Source organism: Heloderma suspectum, chromosome 2, assembly GCF_057233095.1.
Source record: "Heloderma suspectum isolate Gila_16-S chromosome 2, 16-S_ref, whole genome shotgun sequence".
Lineage (NCBI taxonomy): Eukaryota > Metazoa > Chordata > Lepidosauria > Squamata > Helodermatidae > Heloderma > Heloderma suspectum.
In genome coordinates, this window is record NC_139459.1 from 359195318 (window position 1) to 359221649 (window position 26332).

General features: G+C 47.8%; 1 protein-coding gene and 1 non-coding gene across 3 annotated transcripts in view; both read left to right on the forward strand.

Moving 5' to 3' along the window:
• LOC146355590 (carnitine O-acetyltransferase-like) overlaps positions 1–24473 on the forward strand; it is a 41279-nt gene extending 16806 nt beyond the window's left edge. The window contains exons 4-14 of one of the 2 annotated variants that reach the window (XM_084841083.1): positions 2517–2570; positions 4091–4256; positions 6809–6983; positions 9850–10028; positions 12372–12472; positions 13968–14087; positions 19631–19753; positions 20111–20246; positions 21140–21202; positions 22257–22394; positions 23025–24473. In XM_084841083.1, coding sequence (XP_084697209.1) covers positions 2517–2570; positions 4091–4256; positions 6809–6983; positions 9850–10028; positions 12372–12472; positions 13968–14087; positions 19631–19753; positions 20111–20246; positions 21140–21202; positions 22257–22394; positions 23025–23252 — 1483 coding nt within the window. In that variant the 3' untranslated portion in view covers positions 23253–24473. The remainder of the gene's footprint in view (positions 1–2516; positions 2571–4090; positions 4257–6808; positions 6984–9849; positions 10029–12371; positions 12473–13967; positions 14088–19630; positions 19754–20110; positions 20247–21139; positions 21203–22256; positions 22395–23024) is intronic. The other variant, XM_084841084.1, reaches the window with a different exon arrangement.
• Positions 11303–11376, forward strand: TRNAI-AAU (transfer RNA isoleucine (anticodon AAU)). Its single transcript has one exon. It is a non-coding gene; the product is annotated as a tRNA-Ile (tRNA).
• Positions 24474–26332: the final 1859 nt, after the last annotated feature.

Below are 26332 nucleotides of genomic sequence, written 5' to 3' on the forward strand. Positions count from 1 at the left end.
TTTTCCTGAAGGCTCTTGGTGGGTAACATGTGGAAGTACCTCATGAAAAACAATGTAAAATGAATCTGTTAACTAGAAATATGTGGGAAATACCTAGTATTCTTACCTAGAGTTCTTGCTGACAAATTTCTGTATTCAGTATAGCACAGTGGTACAATGTTTGACTGCTGATCAGGAACTCATGGTTTAAATATTGATTTCCCCCCCTCATTTTTTAAGCAAAGCAAAATTACTTACATGTTCTGTGAATTTTACGACACTGTAATTCTAAACAAACATTAGATACTTCCCTTTTCCTACCTCACCTGGGCAATGGAGCACTTATCCTTAATGAACGAATTACGTTAGAAGTTCTGAAACTCTGAAGAGAAATAGCATGGTTTGGTGCTTGGGGTCTATGTGTGTGTGGGGAGGGTGTTTTGAGAAGAACCTCTAGAGCCCTCTTTTTTATTTGATGACTTTTTAAATTGCATTTCTAAACCATTGGGGGGGGGTGTTACAAAAAGGAAGGGGTGGATAAAATCCTTCAGAAGACATGTAACCAGATTGTGTAGGATCCACCTTCCTTAACCCGGTGCCGTCCAGATATTTTGGACTTCAACTCCAGTCAACCCCATTCAGCATCACCAATGATCAAGAATGCTGGGAGTTGTGGTTAAAACATCCCAAGTTAGGCCTGGGAAAACTCATGCCTGAAACCCTGCCAGTCGGGGTCTACGTTACTGAGCTAGATGGACCAAGGGTCTCACTCTATTTAAGGTGGCTTCCATGGGGTCACGAAGAGTCGGACACGACTTAACAACTGAACAACAACAACAGTAGCTCAGTGTGATAGAGCAGCTGCTCAGAAGGTCCCGGCTTTGATCCCCAGCTTCTCAAGTAGGGCTAGGAAAGAATCCTGCCTGAAACTCTGGAGAGCTGCTGCTGCCGGTCAGTGTTAACAATATTGGGCTTGATGGACCCAGGGTCTGACTCAGTCTGAGGCAGCTGCCTATGTTCCTGTGAGGGCACCTGGTTGGGGATGGCTGGTGTAGAACAATGTCCAGTTTTGTGTCTTTGCTTGCCACTGGAACGCCATTTTCAACTAATTTAACTTTTTGCAGGCTTTAGTGTTTGAGCTGTCACCTATTTCCTTTTTAGCTGAATTAATCTTTTGGCAGCAAATGCTGTCTTGCAAATCCAGACACCCTGATATAGATGAAAATTGATGTCTGAAATGTGGCTTAGCCACCACAGAGGCCTGAGCTGGGTAAAATGTAGGCCAGTTAATGGAAACGTAAACATTCAGAGATTGACAGCCAGCCAGAACTATACTGGTGCAGCCAGATGCTTATTATTTCTCTTTATTAAAATGTTTTGATAAATATCATCAGCTGACAGAACAGAATGGTATAAAGCCTGCTCTACCACCAACCCAACAGACGTGTGGTGTTTTCATGGCTATCTCTTTTGATAAGGTTTTTTTTCTTGAAAGGTATAAACAAAAAATACGTGTTTGTGTTTTTTAAGGATACTCTTCCGAGTGATGTCAGTTCAGAGAGATGTCCATGCATCTGATGAAGCGGAGACTAGTTCAACGGTTGGGAACCTCAGGCTTGGGGGCCAAATCTGGCCCTCAGAGGTTCCTCAGATACCCACACCACCTGGACCTACTCTGACTGCCAATCACTTGGTGGTTTCCCGGCTTTTGTGCAGTTTTCCCCCATTCTAAAAGGCTGAAATGCCTCTTTTAAAGCTTAGTTACTGGCAGAAAGAGCTTTAAGCTAAAACCTCTGAGTATTTTGCCCCCCACCGTTGCCTTTGGCACCCCCCCCCCCTCTAAATTTTCCCTGCCCACCACTGGAATGAGGGCCCCAAGAGCTTCCCTGAAATTGAATTTGTCCTGCAGGCTGAAAGAGGCTTCCCAACCTTGGTCTAGTCCATGGAAGTTTATGCCATAATAAATGTGTTAGTCTTTAAGGTACCACAAGACTCTCTCTAATAATTATTGGATTCCCTGAGTTTGCACACTGTTTTAACTGTTTTATTGTTTTAGTTTTTTTAATTGGTACTAGCTAGCTTAATGATTTAATATGTCTTTAGCTATTTAAATTATTTTTTGTTTTATACTGTTTAAATTGATTTTATCTGTATGCCACCCTGAGATCTTAATGATACAGGGAGGGATGCAAATGTTTTAAATAAATAAAATAATAACAATATTATTATTATAATTATTATAAAGAAAGACTGATGGACAGTACCTTTGAGCATGCAAAGTGCTTTCTCCCCTCTGACTGGCAACTTGGTTTAAAAAGAGCAGTGCCCCTGAGCATGTGCAGAGCAGCTCTCTCTGAATGATAAATAGTTTCTAATAAAGGTATTCTCTAACTGTGGAGTTGATTGCAGGATGTTAAGGGATAGCTGCAGTGGGCTTTGCTCCTCAAGACCGGGATAGCACTGTGGTGTGGTTATTGGTGCTCAGTGGTTCTCTCTGGAGCTTTTAACCTGGGATTTCTTCTCTCTCCCTTACACAGGTTTGCAGCAAAACTCATTGCTGGTGTGCTGGATTTCAAGGCCAAGATTGACTAGTGAGTAACCTGGAGTGGGGAAGCACAGAGACACTCATGCAGGGCACAGCCTGTTGTCGGTCGAAATTGGGGGGTGTTAGCAAAACCCTGTTGCCTCCCTCATGTCTGTCTTCCTCCGCTTTGAGACAGCTGTCCTCACTGTCCCACAAGCTTCAGCCCCAAAATTCACCAGGTAAAAGAGACGTCCAATATGCCTAATTGGTTCCCTTTACCCAACCAGGAGAAGCACCCAGGAAAAATGAACACGCCTGGTAGCACAGAAAAATGAACAAGATGTGGGATTTTATTAATTTAAAACAAATTAAAGCTTATTTAATCCAAGGGATGTTATATCTTACAATTAATCACTCAGTTCTTGGTCTTACCCTGCCTACTGTACCCCTTCTGACTCCTGTTCCCCCACTGTCTAGATGTAGCTTAGTCAAACCCTAAGGTCCTATCTCCCCTGTCTCCACCTCCTCTCTAACCCACTAACTGTCTGCTCCTGCCTTTTATAAGCTCAGTCTCCTCACACACACACAAACCCCTCCCACCTTTCACTCACTCTCTACCAAACAGTTAATCCTAATTTAGCTGGGTTCTTTGTAACACAGCAAACACATAGAAGCATTAATATGAACTCCACATGGCAAGCATTGTGATTTTGTCACACCTGTCCATGGAAAATGGCCCAGGAAAGCCTTGTTCTGCCAAGTAGCAAGGAGGATCTTGCCACTCTCCTGCACCTGGTTGGGGATCTAGGGGAGCAGATGAGTGGCACGATTCTCCATGCCACGCGGCAAGAGAGCACAGATGGCCAGCTTACCAACGGGTTACAGGCACACTGGGTTAAGTTGCCACTTGGTGAATAGGCAACTGTGTTCACCTGTTATAGGGTGACAATAATAGGTTTGTGGTAGAGGGAGAGGTAATTCAGATATTAAAATTATATATGTTTTTATTTCATTTTGTTCTAACGTAGATCACCGTTCTAACATAACCAAAACATCAACGGTATACAATACATGCAGTTTGTCTTGCATTGTTCGTTAGATATTCTAGTCAGTAGGGGAGACTTTGAGATTAGAGATCTGATTGTAAAATAAATTTCATCTTCTGTTGCTACCAATAACATCCCTATTTAAGTTTCCAGATTTGACTAAGGAAGTTTGGGAAAGGATGTATTAGGAACTGTCCATAACTGTGTGTGTGTGTGTGTGAGAGAGAGAGAGAGAGAGAGAGCGCATTAATAGGGGGGTAGTATACAGGGTGAAACAGGACACAGATTTAAGTGAGCATCTGTTTGGCATCTGACCTGGACTTTGAAGAGCAATTTGTATCTCCAGTAGGGGGCAGCATGTGGGTTAGTGGTTGGACAATTCCTACCTATATGCCAGTGCTGAGATAATGGGGGCACCTGGAGGTCAGAACTGGGGGGATTAGCAGAGCTAAGGCCATCCTAGTACCCAGAGCAACAGTTGCCTTATGGACTGAGATTTGAAGAGCATTGACCTGCTGATCTGGTTTTCCCTTCATGCCAGCCAGACCCTGTTGGTTGAATATTCCCGGGGCTACCCTCTCTGTATGGATCAGTATTCCCGCCTCTTCGCCTCGTGCCGACTTCCAGGGCCAAAACACGATTCTGTCTTGCTGCCTCCTCCAGGCCGGAGACCCACCACCTACATCACTGTAGTCCGCAACTTCCAGGTAGTTATCCCCATCCTGGTATAACTGCTAATGGCCCAGGGCTACTGAAAGGATTCGTGTGCCCCTAAAACATAAGGCTCAAAAATCATCCACCATGCAGCAATTAAGAGAGGCGGACCAAATGCATTATACTTATTCAGAGAAATAGAAACAAAGAATCCTGGGACTTGTGTCAAGTATCTTAGCTTAGTTTTCCTCTATGGTGACACATTAAGAAGATTTAATTTAAACAATACATTAGTTGCCACTTTGCAAATGACAGGATGTTGTATAAATCCTAAATGGGGGGTTCCTGTGAAAGGAAGAAAGGGGCAGTTCCTCCTCTGAATTCCATCATCCATCATCTCAATAAGGACAAAGCAAACTGAGTAGATTGGTGAGAGACAGAGAGAGCAATCCTATGGTCCCTGGTCAAGCGACCCAGGAACCATAGAATGGCTCAGAAAACCCCTTCTGAGATCAGAAACAGTGCTCCAGCCTTGGAAGGGTGAGTTGGAGAGCCGACCCCACCCCTTGCAGCTGGCATGGAGAGAACAGCACTGGCTGCCTCTCCAAGGTTGGAAAAGCAACCCCGAAGGAGGAGGAAAGGGGGTGTTCCAGTGGGCACGGAGGGGAGAAGACTGGAGAAGCTAGCATACTATTTATACTGAGCCTTCTCCAGCCTCCTTCCCTCCCCTTGCAAAGTGCCCTTGTTAGACTGGCTGAAAAGCCCATCTAGCACAAAGAAAGGATATCAGAGGATGGGGGGGGACAAAGTTTGCCTCCGCCACTCCTCCTGCCTTGGCAGCTTCAGCCCAGCAGGGCATACGAATCTTGGAAGCCTCCAAGTTCGAGGGCTTCTGAGCAGCAAAGACGCAGTCCATAGAACTATGCCCTAAAAGTGTTGCATGTAGAAGGTCTGCATTGCTCTCCTGGTTGTTTTTTAATGGATATTTTACTGGTGCTGTATTAACTGATTTTTATCTCTTGTCCACTGTTCTGTTTGTTCTTGCAATTTCCAGTTTTACTGTATTTTATGGGGGGGGGTGTTGTTGTGAGCCTCCTTGAACTTTTATAAGGAAAGATGGGGTATTAATGTTTTAAATATTTAGAAAACCCACAGGCTCAGTCCTCAGGGTCTCCAGTTAAAGGATTTGAAGTAGCACGGTTAGTAACAAGTCTACACCTGAAACCTCGGAGAGCTACAGCCTTTCAGACTAACAAGTCCTGGGCTAGATGGACAAATGGTACAGGGCAGCTTCATGTGCTCAGGATCTGAGAGGTTTTAACAGGTTACTAGTAATGATGGCTATATACCGGGGTCCCCAACCTTTTGGGCATATTTGGGAATTTGAGAAACTCCTGTGGGCACCACCACAAAATGGCTCCCATGGAGGATATGGCTAGTCACGTAACGGCTGCTGTGGGGGCCTGGCTAGTCAAAAGAGGTGCGGTGGGGAGAGTAATAGCAAGGCTGGAGGGAAGGAGGGAGGGAGGGAAGGGAAAACAGCAAGGCAAAGGAGTAGAGGGGAGAGAAAGACCAAGGCTAGGAGCAAGGAGAAACAGCAAGATAAAGGGGTAAGTGGGAGAGCAAGAGCAAGACTAGGATGGAGAAGAGAGAGAAATAGCAAGGAAGGGGGTTGGGTGGAGAGAAACAGCAAGGCTAGAGGCCGGGAGTGAAAAGAGAGAGAGCAAGGGGAAATGTCTGTGGGTGGAAGAGGATTGGGGGAGCAGGAAGCAACTCTTTCCTCCCCTTCCTGCTTGCACTGAACAGCTGATCAGCAGCAGGTTCAGGCACAGGAAGGAGAACGTGCCCCCTCCCCACTAACATTTTTCAAGTTCTTTATTTAAAATAATTTTTTGACGAGGACAGGGATTGGAGAGCTTTGTGGGCATCGTTGGAGGTGCCCATGGGGACCATTGCTATAAACCACCTCCAATATCAGAGGCAGTATGCTGAGAACTATAAGCAGGAAGGTGCTGTTTCACTGTTCAGCTTGTGCAGGATTCCTAGAGGCATCTGGTTGGCCACTGTGGGAACAGAATCTGGACTAGATCGGCCTTCATTCTGATCCAGCAGGGTTCTGCTTAGTATGTTCTTATGACTCGTGGGAGGATTTGATCGCTGAAGTGTCTGGGGGCTTTATAGCAGGGCATTGGGCAACCTGCGGCCTCAATCTAATTTCATGTGGCCCTCTGCGTGCAATGAGTTCTGACCTCTGACAAGGGTGTTCTTCCCCTTCCCTACAGCCTGTTGGGTGGAAAGGAAAGTGGGGGAGAGAAAACGGGGATGGCAGAAAGGGAGAGGAAAATGAGATAGAAGGAGAAAAGGGGTGACCCACCCGCTTTGCGCTCTGGTCCTACCCGCCATTGCCTTCAGCCCTGCTCAACCCTGATGTGCAACCCCCCCCCATCAGATTACTCACAAGCGAATGAGGCCCTCAACAGAAAAAGGGTTGCCCAGCCCTGCTTTATAGGTTAAAACTAGCCCCTTGGATTGTGTCCAGAAGAGAACAGCTCCTTGCCATGAATGGATACGCCTCACTTCTGTGCTGCTTCCGTCCCTCCCTCAGTTCTTCCAGCTTGAAGTGTACAACAGCGATGGGACACCTCTGACCGTGGATCAGCTCCACTGGCAGCTCCAGCGAATCCGTGCGCAGTCTTGGAAGACAGATAAGGAGCCCCTGGGGGTGCTGACCAGTGACCATCGGCACACATGGGGACAGGCCTACACCACCCTCATGAGAGGTAGGTGTACGTGGGGGGAAGGAGACTAGATCAACTATAATGTTAAGCACACTGTGGTGCTGTGCTCTTAATTCAGTTTTCTGAGAGCTCCCCATGGCTATATGCAGACAAAACACGTAACCGTGGTTTGCTTTAAATATGGTTAAGTGTTGGATCTAATGGTTCAGTGTTCCCAGGGGTGGGAAACCCTTTTTGGCCCGGGGCTGGATTCCAATTTGGGAAGGGTTCCTGGGCCCAGTGCTCTTCAACATTTTTATTAATGACTTGGAGGAGGAGGTGCAGGGAATGCTGATCAAATTTGCAGATGACACAAAATTGGGAGGGATAGCTAATACTTTGGAAGACAGAAACAAAATTCAAAGTGATCTGGATAGACTGGAGTGCTGGGCAGAAAACAACAGAATGGCATTTAATAGGGACAAATGCCAAGTTCTGCACCTAGGAAAAAGAAACCAAATGCACAGTTACAAGATGGGGGATACGTGGCTCAACCACACTACGAGCGAGAAGGATCTTGGAATTGTCGTCGATCACAAGCTGAATATGAGCCAACAATGTGATGTGGCTGCAAAAAAGGCAAATGCTATTTTGGGCTGCATTAATAGAAGCATCGCTTCCAAATCCCGGGAAGTACTAGTTCCCCTCTACTCAGCACTGGTTAGGCCTCATCTGGAGTACTGTGTCCAGTTCTGGGCACCACACTTTAAGAAGGATGCAGACAAGCTGGAGAGGGTTCAGAGGAGGGCAACAAAGATGATCAGGGGACTGGAAACAAAGCCCTATGAAGAGAGACTGAAAGAACTGGGCATGTTTAGCCTTGAGAAGAGAAGACTGAGGGGAGATATGATAGCACTCTTCAAGTACTTGAAAGGTTGTCACAGAGAAGAAGGCCAGGATCTCTTCTTGATCACCCCAGAGTGCAGGACACGGAATAATGGGCTCAAGTTACAGGAAGCCAGATTCCGGCTGAACATCAGGAAAAACTTCCTGAGTGTCAGAGCAATACGGCAATGGAACCAATGACCTGGGGAGGTGGTGGGCTCTCCCACACTGGAGGCCTTCAAGACGAGGCTGGACAGCCATCTGTCAGGGATGCTCTGACTTGGATTCCTGCATTGAGCAGGGGGTTGGACTCGATGGCCTTGTAGGCCCCTTCCAACCCTACTATTCTATGATTCTAAGGGTCTTGGAAGGTTGCATTCCAGGAGTGGGTGGGCCTCAGGGTGTGGGGTGGGGCCTCAGACAGAGAAAGCAAAGTGGACAGGGGCAAGACATAATTCTTACTCATTTGGACCTTTTCCCATCAGGCATCCAAAACACATCCCAGATTCTATTCGTGTCTACTCAGGAGTAAGCCCCAGTGCAGCAGCGTTCAGGCATGCAAAGCACAGCTCAGTTCTAGAGAGCCGATGTGGTGTAGTGGTTAGAGTGTTGGACTGGGACTTGGGAGATCTGGGCTCTTTGGCCATGAAACTCACCGGGTGACTTTGGGCCAGCTGCTGACTCTCAGCCTAACCTGCTCACAGGGTTGTTGTGAGGATAAAATAGAGAGGAGGAAGATTGTGTAAGCTGCCATTCGTTCCTTGGAGGAAAAAGCGGGGGGGGGATATAAATGTAATAATAAACAAATAAAAATTCTATGCAGGGTATTCAAGTTTGAATGCCTTTAAATACCCTCTTATGTCCAATCACTGATTGGAGATAACAGCAGAAGAAGCTTGCAGGCCGAAGGTTCCCCATCCCTGACCTAAAGCGTGGTTTAACGCTGGCTGCATTCCAGAACAGGAAGCCAAGGTTTGTGGTAACCATGGTTAAGTGCTGTGCCTGTGCTGAGGAAACCATGGGTAAAGCAGTTTGTCCATCTGTCCAGCATCCTTGCTTGCAAAGCAGGTCTTTGTTTTGTATTTTTATACACACTCTTTGAAGAAAGCTTAGGCCTCATTCACACATGCGGGAGAATGACGTAGCAAAATAGGCTGAGCCACTTCAAACTGCAAGTGTGTGTGTGTGTGTGTGTGCGTGTCACATTTTGGAAGGCTCTGCTACATTAAAACCTCCCTGCAACAGAACATCAACATAGGAGGCGAGGGGCTCAGCTAGAAGCTTTGTCCCTGTTGCGCTTGTTTTACCGTTTGCAGACAGGGCAATCAATTGCTTTAACATGGGGAAGCATTCAAACGCGGTGCATCCCATCTTTAGTATGAAGCGGTGCAGTCCATTCTTCCACATGATTTCTACCTGATTCTGCTGCCTGTGTAGGCCAAGCCTTAGTCTGGCAAGCTAATCCATGGTTTTGTTGTCCATTTTGTAGCTCAACCAGGGTTAAGGAAGCTAGTCAGGGTTAAACATTAAGGCCTGCATCCATCCAGTGTGGAGGGCTGCCCTCTACAGCAGTGGTGCAGAACCTCTTTCAGCCTGAGGGACACACTCCAGTTCGGAGAAGCTCTTGGGGGCCGCGTTCCACTGGCCGCATTCCAGTGGGTGAGGTTGAAGGCAAAGATGGGCTGGTTGAAGCCAAAAATACCAGCATATTTTAGCATAAAACTCTGACTGCCAGTAACTAACCCTTTAGAAGAGATATTTAACCCCTTTAGAATAGGGGAAAAATGGCACAAAAGCCAGGAAATCGCCAAACAGGCAGAGGCTGGGAGAAGGAGATATGAACATCTGGGGAACCCTAGAGGGCCAAATTGGGATTTGAGGTTCTGCACACTTTCTCTCCTTTACCCTCTGGTGGGCTCCTTCACATGTCTTCTCCACTTGGAAGATAGAGCTAAGCCTTTGTCTGCTACACCACAGTGGTTTGTTGGAATAACCTTGTGTGTCTCCTCCCCCACCCCCCACCGCCTTCCTCCTCCATCTCCAGACAAGCTGAACCGGGAATCAGCACGCGCCATCCAGCGTAGCCTCTTCACTGTCTGCCTGGACGCACCTGTCCTGAAGGTGTCAGATGCACGTGCAGCAAGCCGTCTTGCGGCACAGATGTTGCATGGTGGAGGCAGCCACTCCAACAGCGGGAATCGCTGGTTTGACAAGACTCTGCAGGTAAGAATAAGATCAGGCCGAGAGTGGGGCTTCTTCTCTTTGGAAACAAGGTGGGGGCATGACCTCTGTGTTCAGACTTTGAGCACTTAGATGCTGAGAGTGTCAATTTTCCTCCTTCATCTTGGTACAAGGCAGTGAAGACCCAAACTATGTGTGAAGTTACCTCCTCAGTAATGCTTTCCAGCGTTAAAAGAAAAAAAAGCCTCCCTGCACACTGAAAACTAGTATGTCAGGGTGAAAGCTAGGCTAGCACCTAATTTGCTGTGTTCAGAGGTTTCTGTGTGGAAAAACACCCAAGTAAAAGGTCCCCCACTTGCATTCTGAAGATGTGCGGTGCAGTAAGTACTGTACTTTGTGACTTGGCCCTAAAGACTGCACCATTTTAAAACAGCAGGTAAGGAAGTTCATGTGCTCCCCCACGTTAAAACTGCCCCAACAGAAATAACTAGAACACCTTTCCTTGAAATATTAGCATTCCATAGAGGATGGGCGAATCTATCTATGCCTGCCTGCCTGCCTATCTCTGTAGTCTGCACCTATACATATGCACGCACACAGATATGCATATATAGCAATCTCAATTCTCCAAGCGCCGGCCCTTATGTAACCAAAACAGTACCATCCATGCACAAGAGGGAGGAATCCACAAGCTTGGGGGATCCCCAAGGTTTGCAGAAGTACAAAAAAACTTTAGAAAAAAATCTGGGCAGTGGGGGAGGAACCACAAAACATTTTGTTGCAGCTCCAACTTGCCCATCACAGTTAACTGGAAATATAAAATCCTGCTGCTCCTTAAGACGTATTTCCATCCTGGTTGAAGTGAGCCAGTTGTCTTCTACCAAATTGTATTTGCCACTTCTTCCACACCTCTTCTGCTTCAGGCTGGCAACTGGAAGGCCAGGCAGCATATTTCATGGGGCCAGATTTGACCTGAGGCCTCTGTTTGCCAAGCTTTGTTTCAGTATAGTTTGACAGAACTTCCTTGAACCTCTTTGTGGGCTGAGTTGATTTGTGGGGCCTTTGTTTACCTGGAGCCTCGGACACAGAGTGTCAGGAACTTCTTTTTCCACCACTCCCTCTTTCCTTTTCTTCTCCCCTCCATTCCACTCTATTTATTTGTTTATTTTGTTAACAGAATCTTATGATTTAGGCTTCCTGAGGCTCAGATACTGGGAGGGTAGAAGATCATGTCAGGGGGTAAGGGGGTTGTCTAGTTCTATGAAGAAAGGTTGAGTGAATTGTGGAAAGGAAAGACCAAATACGAGTTGGTATTTGGCCGGTTAGCTCAGTTGGTTAGAGCGTGGTGCTAATAACGCCAAGGTCGCGGGTTCAATCCCCGTACGCGCCACAGAGTAGTGTTTCATCGCCCAGAGTGGCTGGGTGACCAGCCAAATGGGTGATTAATAAATTTAATAATAAATAAAATACATCATCATCATCAGTATCAATATTATTACTATTATTGTTATCGTTATTATTAACAACAACAATAATAGCAACATTTATATAGTACCTTCAACTGTTCAAAGTGTTGCACATGCATTATGGAGTTGTAATCCTTATAACGGTCCTGGAAAATAAGTCACTATTATTATCCTCCCATATTGCAAATGGGGAAACTGAGGCTGAGTGACTGGTCACCTAGTTTGTTCATGGCAGAGGAGCGATTTGAACCAGAGGCTTCTTGATTTTTAGCTCAGTCTTTTGGCCACTATGTTGCATCAGCTGTCATTATAGACCAACTGTTTCGGAATACATGTTATTTTATTTATATAAAATAAATACAATAAAATAAAACTTTGAATAAAGAATGTACATATCCATGTATTTAAATTGCCATCATGTAATCTTTTTATTTTTAAAGCAGAAACTCTCATAAAGCCATTCGCTCTCCATCGCCATCTCTCTCTTCCTCTTTTTCTTCTTCGTACTTCCAGCCACTGTTTTATTGATCTATTTGCTTTGACTGTAATTTTTTGTATTTTAATTTATCGCATACCACTCTGCTTGCTCTCTCGACGTGGAGCGGTTTATAAATTTTATAAAATTTATAAACCGCTCCACGTCGAGAGAGCAAGCAGAGTGGTATGCGATAAATTAAAATACAAAAAATTACAGTCAAAGCAAATAGATCAATAAAACAGTGGCTGGAAGTACGAAGAAGAAAAAGAGGAAGAGAGAGATGGCGATGGAGAGCGAATGGCTTTATGAGAGTTTCTGCTTTAAAAATAAAAAGATTACATGATGGCAATTTAAATACATGGATATGTACATTCTTTATTCAAAGTTTTATTTTATTGTATTTATTTTATATAAATACTTGTCCTTTTTCCTGGCTCACAGTTCATTGTGGGAGAAGATGGCTCCTGTGGAGTGCTTTATGAACAAGCCGTCGCCGAGGGCCCCCCGATTGCCACGATCATAGACCACGTCCTTGACTACTGGTAATGCCCCCTTGGGTGAGGGGAAGGGTGTGCAACTACCCAGGTTTGGCTCTTGTATGCGTGGGCAGAACTTCCCCTTTAGCTTTCTGCAGAGGCTGCGTTGAGGAAGAGAAACAAGTAGGAGTTCATTTGAGGGTGGTGGGTGCTTGAGGTCACTTAAAAATCTGAATTAATTTCCGGAGGCTTGGCTGCGTTCATAGGTAGTAATAAAAAAAAAAAATGTTCAGGGGTGCAGAACCTCTTTCAGCCCAAGGGCCAAATTTCATTTTGGAGAAGCACTTGTGTGTGTGTGCATGTGTGTGTGTGTGTGTGGGTGCATTCCAGTGGTAGGCAGGGCCAAAGGCAAGTTGGGTAAGGTCAAAAAATACCAGCATATTTTAGCTGAAAACACTTACTGCAGGGTAACTACACCGCAGGAGAGGCATTTCAACCTTGATGATGTTTGACAGAACTTCCTTGGACCTCTTTGTGGGCTGCATTGATTTGTGAGGCCTTTGTTTACCTGGAGCCTCTGACACAGAATGCCTGGAACTTCCTCTCCCCCCACCATTGTCGAATGGTTGGTGGTTAGGGGAAAGGGGATGGGGCCAGGGGGAGGGCGTGGCCTTCTGGGGACCACCTGAGGGCCAGATTGGGATTCCCAGGGGGCTGGATTTGGCCTGGAATGCCTGAGGTCTTGTACCCCTGCTCTAGAGATGTATGCCGATTTATCCCTTAATATACTTTGTTTATTTTAGTTGTTACATTATATCCCACCTTTCCTCCAGGGAGCCCAAGGTGGTGTATGCATAATCCTCCTCCTCTCCATTTTATCCTCACAACAACCCTGTGAGGTAGTTTAGGCTGAGAGTCTGTGACTGGCTCAAAATCACCCAGTGGTTTTCATGGCTGAGTAGGGACTAGAGCCCCAATCTCCTGGGTCCCAGTCCAGCACTCTAACCACTACACCACACTGGCTCTCACTGATACTTTCGCTCCCTTTTTATACTCTGTTACAACTGTTATTGTGTGGTACAAAGGGCCACATTCCCCTCGCCCTCTAAGAACACATATTTGGGTAGATTTGCAACTTTAATCTGTGATATGGATGCGATGAGTACAAATGAGAAGGGTGTTAGCTCTTCAAGAATACTTGCTTTGAAACATGGAGCATGATCTCTTGCATGTGACTTCACTGGAGTCTGCATGTTTTGGGGGGCAAGATATGCCCTCTGGGGGCTCCCCTTGCTGCTGCTTCCCATTCACTTGACCTGTCCCTCTGGGCCCAGTCGTCACCACTACCCAGAGAGAGCGGGCAAGGTGATGAGAGGCTTTTGTGCCTTCTCCTAGTTCCAGGAGAAGACTTCTCCTACTTGCTCGCTTGGAGAAGACAGGTGAGGAAGAGGGGATAGGAGAGAGAAAGAGATGGGTCTTTCCTGTGATTTAACCTGTTACTTCCTTTAAGTACATTCTAAAGCATCTGTTTTTTCTCCCTCCCCCTCCCCACAAATTCCAGCAAAGATCCTGTCCCGGTACGTGCCCCGCTGATCCCTCTACAGTTGCCCAAAAAACTCTACTTCTGCTTCACTCCAGAAATCAAACGTGACATTGAGCATGCCAAGCAAAACCTGGACATGTGAGTGCGTGGGGCCTGTGTTCAAGGCGTTTTTTTGTAAAGGTGGGTGGGCGCAGCCCAATTGGAGGCCCTGCTGTGGTTTCATTATCTGGCGTTTCTCCGTTTGAAAAGCAGGCCCGACTCATGCCCTGTGCTGGGGTTTCTTTGAAAGCTCCCTGCAGCAGCTCGGAGAACACAATGCTGGTTTTTCTCCTCAGGAAGCAGGGAAGAATTAGCCATCCCTCCAGGCCTGAGGAGAATGGCAGAGTGAGGGAGGCCTAGCTGCCACGAGAAGGAGAGATCAAAATATTCTCTGAACCAGCCTCCCCCGAGCCAGCACCCTCTAGGTATGTTGGACTACAAGTCCCATTACCTCCAGCCAGCATGGCCATTGCTGGAGATGGGAGTTGTAGTCCTACACATGTGGAGGGACCGGGTTGGGGAAGGCTGCTTGTACAGCAGATGTTTTTAGGAATGAATCAAAATGACATTAAGTAGGAATGAAGGCAGCAATGCCTGTAGGATTTGTTTCTACCTCTGTTTTTATATGAACAGCGGCAGACCAGAAATTACCATTTATACAGAATATATTACTCTTTTTATCACACAGGAAGTTGCCCTATGCTGTGTCAGACTGTTTGTCCATCTAGTTCAGTATCATCTACACCTGGGGTCTCGAACATGGTGCCTCATGGGCACCAATGTGTCTGTGGACACCTGCTTTGGCCCTTCCAGGCTCCCTCCCCCTACTGATTTTTATTAAGATTTTAAAACATTATTATGTTTTTATTTTAAACTGGGAGGTTGCTATGCTGCAAAGCAAAGTGCTGACCTCCAGCACCACCTTTATTTGAGTTCAATAGAGTGGTTTTGTGTTTTGGAACTCCGACCCTGCATCTGGCTTAGGTTCTTGATCAAGGTACGTTTCTTTTAGTCTCACCAGTTTGCCTTCTTGGAAATGAGCGTTTCGTGACTGACTGCGCCCACCATGGCAGCAAGTCTGTGAATGAGCAACTCCCCCATGGCAGCCATTTTGTGAGAGTGCCCACAACACTCTCAACATTTCAAATTTGCTCACTGACCCAGAAAGATTGGGGACTCAGCATTACAGTAAATGTAACATGAGGAATTACATTTGTGAGTGGTGCAGGGAGACCAATGTAACAGTACAATTCTAGGGGGAATGATTAATTCCAGAGTCCCTTTTGGCTCTGCACATGCCCTTTTCTCATTTGGGCTCTGAGACTCAGTGTGGCCTCGATCCTGAAAAGCTTGTGTACCCGCTGTTTTAGGGCAAGCCCTCACTAGGCAGCTTACAATAAAAATGTTCAAACAATTAACAACATAATAAAAACAGCATCAGATAAAATCATATACAGGGGGCCTGCAAAAAAAAAATCAATAAAAAACGTGATGGAATAAAAAAATCATTAAGGTCTGCTTAAAGGTTTCAAGGGTGTAATTCTCGGGATTGGGAATTTCACATGTGGGGAGCCACCACTGAAAAGGACCTGTCCCCAACCTGATCAACTGCAGTGGCAGGCCGAGACCAGGGCCTCTGAGGCTGATCTTATGAATCTGCCTGTGCCCTAAGATCAGTAGGCAGTCTCCTGATGCTCTAAAATGGGTGAAGGTGGTCCTTCATGCAACCTAGTCCCAAATAGTTCAGGATGCAAAGGTTAGCACCAGCAGTTCAAATTGAGACCAGAAAGGAATGGGTACTTACAATGCTACTTACGCAAAACTGCTGTGTTATGATCACTTAACTACCCCAAGCCTTCTGGCAACTGAATTTTGTACCAGATAAAGTTTCTGCTGTGTGGCACCATGGCTTTTAAGCTAGCCTTGGTAAAGAGGTAGAGGGAGAAGGAATGTACTCTAAAGGTTCGATCCTCTAAAGGTACCGAGCCAGCTGTGCTGCTCCACCTGCCCCTCCCTGGAGGGGCTACATAAGCTGGCTGGCTGAGGTGGCCTGGGAGAGCCAGGGCCTGCAGGAGAAGCCACCACCACCGGGGAAGAGGCGTGTCTGCTGCTGCTGGGCCTGCTGCTCCCACCGCCGCCACCACCACCACCTCCAGGCCTTCCTTGTGGACTCCTGCCTGGCATTATTTTTAAGGGGATTTTAATTTTTTTTTTCTGGGGGATTTTGTTGTGTTTTTAGGGGTGGGTAGCCTGCCTGATAGGCAGGAGTGAGAGGGCATGTGTCCACTTGATGGAGGCAGTGGGGGGAATGTTGGGGGCCAGAACATACTGAGGCGGGGCGGCAGGCGCTGGCGGAGCGCTAGGGGCAGGCCATGCCAGGCAAGGGGAACAAGGGAGAGATGTGTAGTATCTGTCCCCTGCTCCGGGCCTGTCCAGAGCCAAAGGGTGGCTGGGGGAGGCGTGACCCCATCTTCTGGCCTTCGTTTGCTGCTCTGCAATGCCAGGTCTGTTACCCAGAAAACCTCCCTCATACATGACATGATCCTGGATGAGGGTGCAGACCTGGCATGTATTATGGAGACCTGGCTGGCCGAGGCTGCTGCTCCAACCCTTGCAGCCATGTGTCCAGCCGGATTTTCGTATGCACAGCAGCCGAGGGCTGGGGATTGGGGAGGGGGAGTGGCTGTTATCTACCGAGAGTCCTTGGTCTTCACCAGACCCCCTCTCCAGGAGACCAAGGTTGCTGAGTGCATGTACTGGAGGTTGGGCCCGATGGGCAGTCTGGGGATTCTGCTCGTGTACCGTCCACCCTGCTGCACGACTGACTCCCTGGCCGAGGTGCTTGAGGTGGTCTCTGATGTGCACGTACAGTCCCCTAACTTATTGGTGTTGGGGGACTTCAACGTACATTCGGAGGCCATCCTCACAGGAGCACCTTGGGACTTCATGGAGACCATGGCCTCCTGGGAGCTGCACCATATTCTAACTGGGCCCACCCATGTAGCCGGTCATGCACTAGACCTTGTGTTTGTTTCTGGAGAAGCGGGGAGTGATCTGGAAGTCGGGGGTATATCCACCACCCCCTTGTCATGGTCAGATCACTATCTGGTGACGTTGGACTTCTCGGTTCCACAACCCCTCCGCGGGGTGGAGGACCCATTAAAATGGTCCGCCCCAGGCGTCTTATGGATCCAAATGGATTCCTGAACGCGCTTGGGGATTCTCTGGGGCACGCCAACGGCCACTCGGTCGAGACCCTGGTGGGTGTCTGGAATGCCGCAATCACTGGGGCATTAGATCAGGTGGCTCCAAAACGCCCTCTCCCCCTGAACAGGGCTCGGACTGCACCATGGTTCAATCCGCGGTTCCGAGCTCTGAAACAGGAGGTGAGACGGCTAGAGCGCTGGTGGCGGAAGTCTCGCTCCAAAGACAATCAGACACGGGTTAGAGCTGTATCTTCACCTTATCACGTGGTGGTGAAGGCAGCAAAAAAGGAATATTATGCTGCCTCTATCGCGTCTGCAGAGTGCTGTCCCAGGAGGCTGTTCCAAGTGGTCTGGAGCCTGGTTGGTCCTGTGGCTCCAGAACCACTGGAGCATTCTAGGGCTTCCTGTGAGGCCTTGGCAAGGCACTTTGCAGATAAAATTGATCAGATTAGGTGTGTTACTCTGCACGCTATGGATACAGTTAGTGAGCAAGAGGCGGCCTGTGGCAAACCGGTTTTGTGGGATCGGTTCCAGCTTCTTCCTCCTGATGAAGTGGACAAGGTGCTTTCATCTGTACGGCCGACCACCTGCTTACTTGATCCTTGCCCATCTTGGCTCATGGGCTGCAGAGAGAGACTGGGTGAGGGGACCAGGGCGGTGGTGAACGCCTCCCTTGAGGAGGGAGTGATGCCATCAGCCCTCAAGGAGGCAGTGATAAGACCGCTCTTAAAGAAGCCCTCCTTGGATCCCCAAGTTCTGAACAACTTTTGCCCAGTCTCAATTCTGCCATTTTTGGGCAAGGTGATTGAGTGGGTGGTGGCGATGCAGTTGAAGGCACACTTGGAAGAAACTGATTATCTAGACCCATTTCAGTCGGGCTTCAGGCTTGGGCATGGGACAGAAACGGCCTTGGTCGCCTTGGTAGATGATATGAGGAGGGCTCTGGATAGGGGTGAATGCTCCTTCCTTGTTCTCCTCGACCTCTCAGCGGCTTTTGATACCGTTGACCACGGTATCCTCCTGGACCGCCTGGAGGGGTTGGGCATTGGAGACACCGTATTGTGGTGGTTCCGGTCCTTCCTCTCCAGCAGGTACCAGAGGGTAGCACTGGGAGAGGAGGTTTCAGACCCGTGGCCACTCACCTGTGGGGTGCCACAGGGTTCCATCCTCTCCCCGATGCTATTTAATATCTATGTGAAGCCGCTGGGGGCTATCATCAGGAGGTTTGGGGTGCGGTGTCATCAATATGCGGATGACACGCAGCTCTACCTCTCGTTTAAATCTTCACCAAGGTTGGCCGTAGAATCTCTGTCCAAATGTCTGGAGACGGTGAGTGGCTGGATGGGGAGAAATAAGCTGAAGCTGAATCCTGACAAGACTGAGGTACTTTTAGTGGGAGACAAGAGGAGGCTGGGGGATGTTGACCTGGTGTTGAATGGGGTACGGCTACCCTTGAAAGACCAGGTCCGCAGCCTGGGGGTCATTTTAGACTCCCAGCTGTCCATGGAGGCTCAGGTGTCAGCTGAGAGCCGGACAGCGCTGTATCAACTCCATCTGATACGGCGGCTGCGCCCCTTCCTTCCCGACCATCTGCTCCCATCGGTAGTACATGCCCTGGTCTCCTCTCATTTAGACTACTGTAATGCGCTCTACGTGGGGTTACCCTTGAAGACGGTTCGGAAGCTGCAGCTGGTACAGAACGCGGCGGCTCGCCTGAGTAAAGGCAGCTGCCGGCGAGATCACATCACTCCAGTGCTGAAGGAGTTGCACTGGTTACCAGTTGTTTACCGGGCCAAATTCAAGGTGTTGGTTTTGACCTTTAAAACCCTATACGGCTCTGGCCCAGCCTATCTTAAGGAGCGCCTCCAGCAACACCAGACAGGCCGCTTAACAAGATCAGCCTCGGATGGCCTTCTCTCTGTCCCATCAGCCAGGACAGCTAGACTGGTGGGGACGAGGGAGAGGGCCTTTTCTGTGGTGGCCCCCACTCTGTGGAACTCCCTCCCTAGGGAACTCCATAATGCCCCCTCTTTAATGAGCTTCCGTTGTGCATTAAAAATGTGGTTGTTCAGGCAGGCATTTGGGGTGGGTTAGGGTATTTTAGAAAACGTTTTTATTGTAGAATTTTATTGTTTTAAACTGTTTTATTTTATGCTGTACATCGCCCAGAGTGGCTGGGTGACCAGCCAGATGGGCGATTAATAAATTTAATAATAAATAAAATAAATAAATATGCAAGTTTAGACAGAAAAAAGCCCTACAACTCACATCATTCCCCAGCTGGGGAATGCTGGGAGTTGTAGGGGTTTTTTTTCTGTCTAAACATGCGTAGGATTGCGCCCTGGTGAAGCAAGAATGTGAAGTTACAACCCTGTAAGTTGTAACTGTGGCTTATTGGCTGGTCTGTCTGTCTGTCTGTCTTTTCTCTCTTATCAGTCTCATCACCGACCTGGACATCAGCTGTTTCACTTACCGTGGTTTTGGCAAGGAATTGCCCAAACGCCATAAGCTGAGCCCAGACTCTGTCCTGCAGGTGGCATTGCAGCTGGCCTATTACAGGTGAGGTGACTGTCTAGCAGAAGGCTGGTTTGAGGGGAACGGATGCATTGAGTGTTATCCACTTTCTAGAACGAGAGGTGACGAGCTAATGGTTGGGCAACTTCTGGCCCTCCAGATGTTTTCGCCTGCATCTCCCATCATCCCTCAGCATTGGCTAAGCTGGCTAGGGCTGATGGGAGTTGTAGGCCAAAACATCTGGAGGGCCACAAGCTGCCCACCCCCGAGCTAAGACAAAATTGAAGGATTTGCTTTTGTGTATGTAGTATTGCTCACCTAGAGGGTGTTTATATGTGTCTGTACCAGGATATGTGGGAGGGCTGTGTCTGTCATTCTGTCTATCTGCTGTACCTTCCCCAGGGCACATGGGGAACTTTGTCCCACCACTGAGTCAGCCTCTCTCCGTCGCTTCCACCGTGGCCGGACGGAGACCATCCGCTCTGCTACCTCTGCTGCACTGGCTTTTGTCCGCGGTATGGCTGACGACAACTGCCAGGTATTGAACTCTCCCACAATCCCCTGTCTCCTAATGACAGTTGAGAGTACAGCCCCGGGTGGTGAGTTCCAGCAGCAATCAGTGCAATGAGCATTGATTGGCTGTTAACTCATGAGACCTCTTGCCTTGGTGGGGCCAGCCCTACCATTAGGCAAAGTCAGGCATCCACCTCAGGCAGTGAACAGTGACAGGTGGGAGTGGGGCAGGGAGCTTTGCACAGCATTGGAGGACAGAGCTCTGTGTTCCGTGTGGCCTGCACAGCACCACCTAAGCTATCCTGCTGCCCTTGTCTGCAGTGTAGGATGCAGTCCTGTCACAATCTTATTCTTTGCCTCCAGCAGTTAAGCAACACTGCAGAACCTCAAGTCCAGGGGCAAAATCCAGCCTGCTTGGGGTCCCAATCCAACACTCCTGGGTTCAGTATATGGCTACCTGCTTCCTCCCAATCACCAACCTTTCGGTGATTTCCTGGCTTTTGTGTAGTCCCCACCCTCACACTACAAGGTTAAGAGCCTCTCCTAAGGCCTAGTTACTAGCAGGGAAAGCTTCAAGCTACAGTATGCCCTGCCCACCACTGGAACGCAGCCCCTGAGAGCTTCTCCAAACTGGAATTCAGCCCCAGGCCTGAAAGAGGTTCAACAACCTTGCAGTCAGTACATTCAGCTGGCCTTGGGGCAGCCATGGAACTCTGCCCGTTCCTTGGCCTCTTTTCCCCGTGACCTGAACTTGGGAGTGCCCGTGTTCACCCTTAAAACGCCTCTGAGCATTTCAACAGTAGACCATTATCGGGATTCTCTTGCTGTGCGTGTGATGTGGAGCTTCCTGCAGTCCACCATGCCTTGTAAGCCTCTTCACCCATCTGTAACCCCACTTCCTCCCTCTCTCTGCACTAGGCCCCAGAAAGACTGTCTTTGCTGAAAGAAGCAGTTGAGGTCCACAGCACCCTCACAGAGCAGGTACGTATCTCGTCGGAGGCCCTCCACTACTGTGAAGAGGGGACTAAGTCAATAGGAAACACCGACCTATCGAGGAGCTTGGTGGGCCACGCCCTCTCCTCTGACCCCACCTCGTTTCCCTCAACCATTGGGTGGCTTTCTGGCTTGCATCATGGCAGAACGTGCATCGTCCTGCGGAAAGCAAATTCTGCCAAAACACAAAATGGGAGCAGGAGTTGGTGCCTTCCCCCAAAACACAGAACATTTCCTGTTTTGGGTAAGGTAGTGTCAGCAGGAGACTTGAGTTCAGTGAAAGGAATGTAGGGTGTGTGTCTTTTAAAGAACCTACCGCTGCTATTGTGCCTGAGACTTAAGGCACTAGCGGGGCCTGCGTCAAGGGGAGGCAGAGTTGGGCACCGGCCGAGGGCCCGCACTCCAGCAGGGGCCCACTGACGAGAGCAGCCTGGAGTTGCTCCACCTCACCATTGCAGCCTACTTGTATCCCTGGCTCTGGCCCAGACAGCAGTGGTGGTGAAGAGGAGGAGCAGCAGATGCCACGGTGTCCTTGCTCAGTGGTGCTCTGCCTGTCAAGCAAGCGAGTGGGAAAAGAGGACGAGGAGCAAGAACAGCTGGTGACAATGGTGGTGAGACAGTAGACTCACAGAGGGAGGGGCCCACGGAGGGTGTCTTGCCCAAGGGCCTTAAAAAATCTTGATCCAGCATTGACAATTAGGGTGCAAGGAGAAAAAGCAGTGGGAGATCTGTGGATTGTTTTAAAAGGGCAAATGAACCTGTTCTGGGGGGAGATTCAGATCGGGGCCACTGTGCTACCAGAAATGGGTTTCAAACCTTTGTCCCCTGTGCTGTTTGTTGGATCTGAATCCACTCCCACCCCCACCTTCAGCTGCACTACAGAAGATCTAACTACAGAGCTCTTGCTACCAGGTCTTCTTAGGCATATACAAACCCCGTGAAACTGGGAAGGGTCGCCCTGCCACCCTGTTATGATGGTGATTGCAAGAGCAAGCCTGCTGTACAACGAGCGCTGGAACCCCTTTTGTCTGATCTGTTGCAGGCTCTGGATGGGCAAGGCATCGACCGCCATTTGCTAGGACTCAAACTGGAGGCCATTGCTGATGGCTTCCGTGTGCCCGAGCTTTTTATGGACACGTCCTATGCTGTGGCCTCTTACTGGAAACTCTCCACAGGACAGGTACAGGCTGCCGGATCCCCAGTTTGCCCTACTTGGCCTCTTGACTTCCTTGTCGCAACAAGTAGGCTTGATCACAAGAGATATGTTCCATCCCCCTCAAAGCTTTGCTATCGAATTGGTCTTCCTTAAATGGTCCAGTGCCTCTCGAGGACCTTCTTCCCTGATTGCCAAGGTCTTCTGGAAAGATCCTGCTCCATTACTTCAAGGAGCTCAGTGGCATATAAGATTCCCCCTGTTATCCTCATAGCAACCCTGTGAGTTAAGCTGGGCTGAGGGAGAATGCAGCTGGCTCAAGGCCACCCGTTGAGCTTCACGGCTGAGTAAGAATTTGAAACTGCATCTCCGCAGCACTACCACCACATCATGCTAGTTTTTTTTTAATGTCAGTTGAAAACATGCTTATTTCATCAGACCTATGAATCTGCTGTGTAACGCTGTTGCTGCCACTTATCAATTAGTGATGCCGTGTGATTTTTATATTTCTTCACATTTTGTGATATATTGCTATTTTTAATGACGTTGTTTTCAGCGTTAGGGTGGTGGTTCATCATTTCAAGCTTACGGAAAAGCAACCTATTTTTTTTAATGGCTGGTAATTGTCTATTGATCCCAATTTCCCTTCCCTCTCAGGTAGCTGCCCGCACGGATTGTGTGATGTGCTACGGACCCCTGGTGCCCGATGGCTACGCTGTCTGCTACAACCCTCTGCCTGCTCATGTTAACTTTGCTGTCACTGCCTTCAATTGTTGCGAGGAGACCAATGCGGAGCATCTGGCTGGAAGCCTCCAGAAGGCACTGGATGATGTAGGGGCCTTGCTGGGGAACTGTGGCAGTGGAAACTCTGACAGACAGCCTTGAGAAACTCCATAACTCTGTCATCCGACCCAGCTGTGGCTTACAGAGAATTACTCTCTGCCTCATACCAGCACTCGTTACCCATAATTCTGTAGGCCTCAGCCCCCAGATCTGCACCCTGCCTTCCTTTTTGCCAAAGCTTTGGGACCCAGGTATCCTCCAACCTTTCCTGATGGCACTCCTTACCCATAATGCCCTTTGTATCCTTCAGAGGGGACCACTGGGAAGGCAGCCATGCTTCTTTTTTCTTTTTTTTTTACACAGTCTTAATTCAAAGCCAAATCTAATTTATTTCCAGAATAAAGAAATAAGGGTTCTTTCAGAAAAAGGCTTGGCTTTCATATTTTGTGGTAAATGAAAAATAACATGACAAGCGCACATCCAGCGATGTGATCCAGTGGACAATGTCAGACTCTAAGCCTATGGATCAACTGGTCGTAGGCTCACAGGGTACCCTTAGGCAAGCCTTTTCTCTCAGCATCAGTTCCCCATATCTGTACGATAGGGACATAGTGTTGTACCTCACAGGCTTGTTATGAGGACCAGTGAAACCAGAAAGTATTAGTGCCTGCCATTGGATAAGCCATGCAGCTACATCATGGATGGGGAACCTGCACACCCCCATGTTGCTGGACTACAGCTCACATCATCCATCACCATTCAACATGCTGGCTGGGACTGATGGGAGTTGTAGTCCAACAACATCTGGAGGGCCGCAGGTTCCCTGGCTCTGATCTAAATGAATACATCCCATGATAGAAAACACTTCCTTTGCCCAGCTCGTGAAGGAGTCTTTCTGACTTGAGGTATTAGATCAGCACTGAGAGCTGCTGCTGTGCTTATCAGAGAAGAGATGCAAGTTTTAGAGTTGCCCAGAACTCTTGATGAGGCGTATAGCACGTTTATGGCATGTTGATATGTTGTGCACTACTAGGACACCCAGTTGAAAGTGTGTCTTTGTAACACTGAGGTCTGGACCATGGGTTGGGATGATGGTAGAAGTTAATGTGTGTTCAAATTTCCACCACACTGGGCAAAACTGAACCGGGGACAAGAACCCAAGACTCAAAGACATAAAGGAAAATCTATGAAGGCAGTACCATGTAGTAGTACAATGTGGCTAAAAGAATAATAATAAATAAGACTGGGGACTGACAGAGCAATAGCAATTTGAATAAGAATAATTGACGGAGCAAATACTAATAAAGCAATCTGATAAATTACCAGGCTCTATGTTACTCCATCCTAATACTTCCTCCAGCCCATCTAGTTTTAAAACATCCTAGGTTTCTTAGCTGTTCTAAACTGCATAGTATGAAAAGAAATTCAAAGTAGCCAATCTAGTGTCATGGGTCTACAGATCCAAGGATCCCTCTACCTGCCAACAAAGCAAAACAAAGCCTAATATTTATGTCCATTTGGAGTTGAGCCCAGGCTGACCATTGGGACTTTTTCACCCTTCACATATGTTCAGAATTCCTCAGGGGAAAATGTAAAATTCTATGACGTGTGCTTATTATTTTTATCCATTTTATTTATTAACAACATTTCTGTGCCACCCAATAGCCAAAGCCGTCTGCACAGTTCACAAAATATTGGCACACAAATAACATAAACACATTTCATATCAGCATCTTCTCAAAACAAAACCAAGTATGTTGAAGTTTCTCCATCTAGTGTACCACCTGACAATATTGTTCACAGCTTTTTACCAAGCACAATGTTTTTCTTATTCAAGGTGCCAAGGTCTCTCACTGCTATCTCTTGCTTTGTTTCAACCAAAGTTACAAGGAGCTGGCCCAGAGCTGGGTTTTTCCAGGGCCGTCACCCATTTTTTTCCATCGTGGCTGCTCTGGTGTTTACCGTATTCAGTGGTTCCTTAGGCCTAGCAGGGCTCAGTTAACATAAGGTGTAAAAGGGACCATAGTGATCAGCTATAAATGGAAACAAGATCCTCCTTCATTGAGAGATTGGATGGTGAGGGTATGACAACTATAAAACACAATATCACATTTCAATAAAAAAAATAAAACTGCACTCCAAAGCAAATTCAGAGGTCAGCAACACACCATTAAAAATGTAATTAAAACAATTTAAAACACTTTGCAGAGAGGTACTACATTGGTCTGTTGCAGCAAAAACAACAAATATTGTGTCACCTTAAAGACAGACAAAGATGGTATCTGCTTTCATAGGCTGCTGTCCACTACATCAGATGCGTAAGATGTTGTCTTGAGTTAGTTTCTAATGAGCAGCTCTTTGTTGTTGTTCAGTCGTTAAGTTGTGTCTGACAAAGTCTTCGTGACCCCATGGACCATAGCATGCCAGGCCCTCCTGTCCTCCGCTCTCTCCCGGAGTGTGCTCAAGTTCATATTCATTGCATCGGTGATGCTATCTAGCCATCTCATCCTCTGCCGTCCCCTTCTTTTGCCTTCAATCTTTCCCAGCATCAGGGTCTTTTCCAGGGAGTTTTCTGTTTGCATTAGGTGGCCAAAATATTGGAGCTTCAGCTTCAGTATCTGTCCTTCCAATGAACAGGCAGGGTTGATTTCATTTAGGATTGACTGATTTGACCTCCTTGCAGTCCGGGGGACTCGTAAGAGTCATCTCCAGCACCACAGTTCGAAAGCATCAATTCTTCGGCGCTCAGCCTTCCTTATAGTCCAGCTCTCACAGCCATACGTTGCTACTGGGAAAACCATAGCTTTGATTATACGAATCTTTGTCAGCAAGGTGATGTCTCTGTTTCTTACTATTCTGTCTATGTTTGCCATAGCTTTCCTCCCCAGGAGCAAGCGTCTTTTAATTTCATGGCTACAGTCACCGTCTGCGGTGATCTTGGAGCCCAAGAAAATAAAATCTGTCACTGCTTCCATTTCTTCCCCTTCTATATGCCAGGAAGTGATGGAGCCAGATGCCATGATCTTCGTTTTTTTAATGTTGAGTTTCAAACCAGCTTTTGCACTCTCCACTTTCACCCTCAACAAGACGCTCTTTAGATCCTCATTGCTTTCTGCCATTAGGGTGGTATCGTCTGCGTATCGGAGGTTGTTGATAATTCTCCCAGCAATCTTAATTGGATG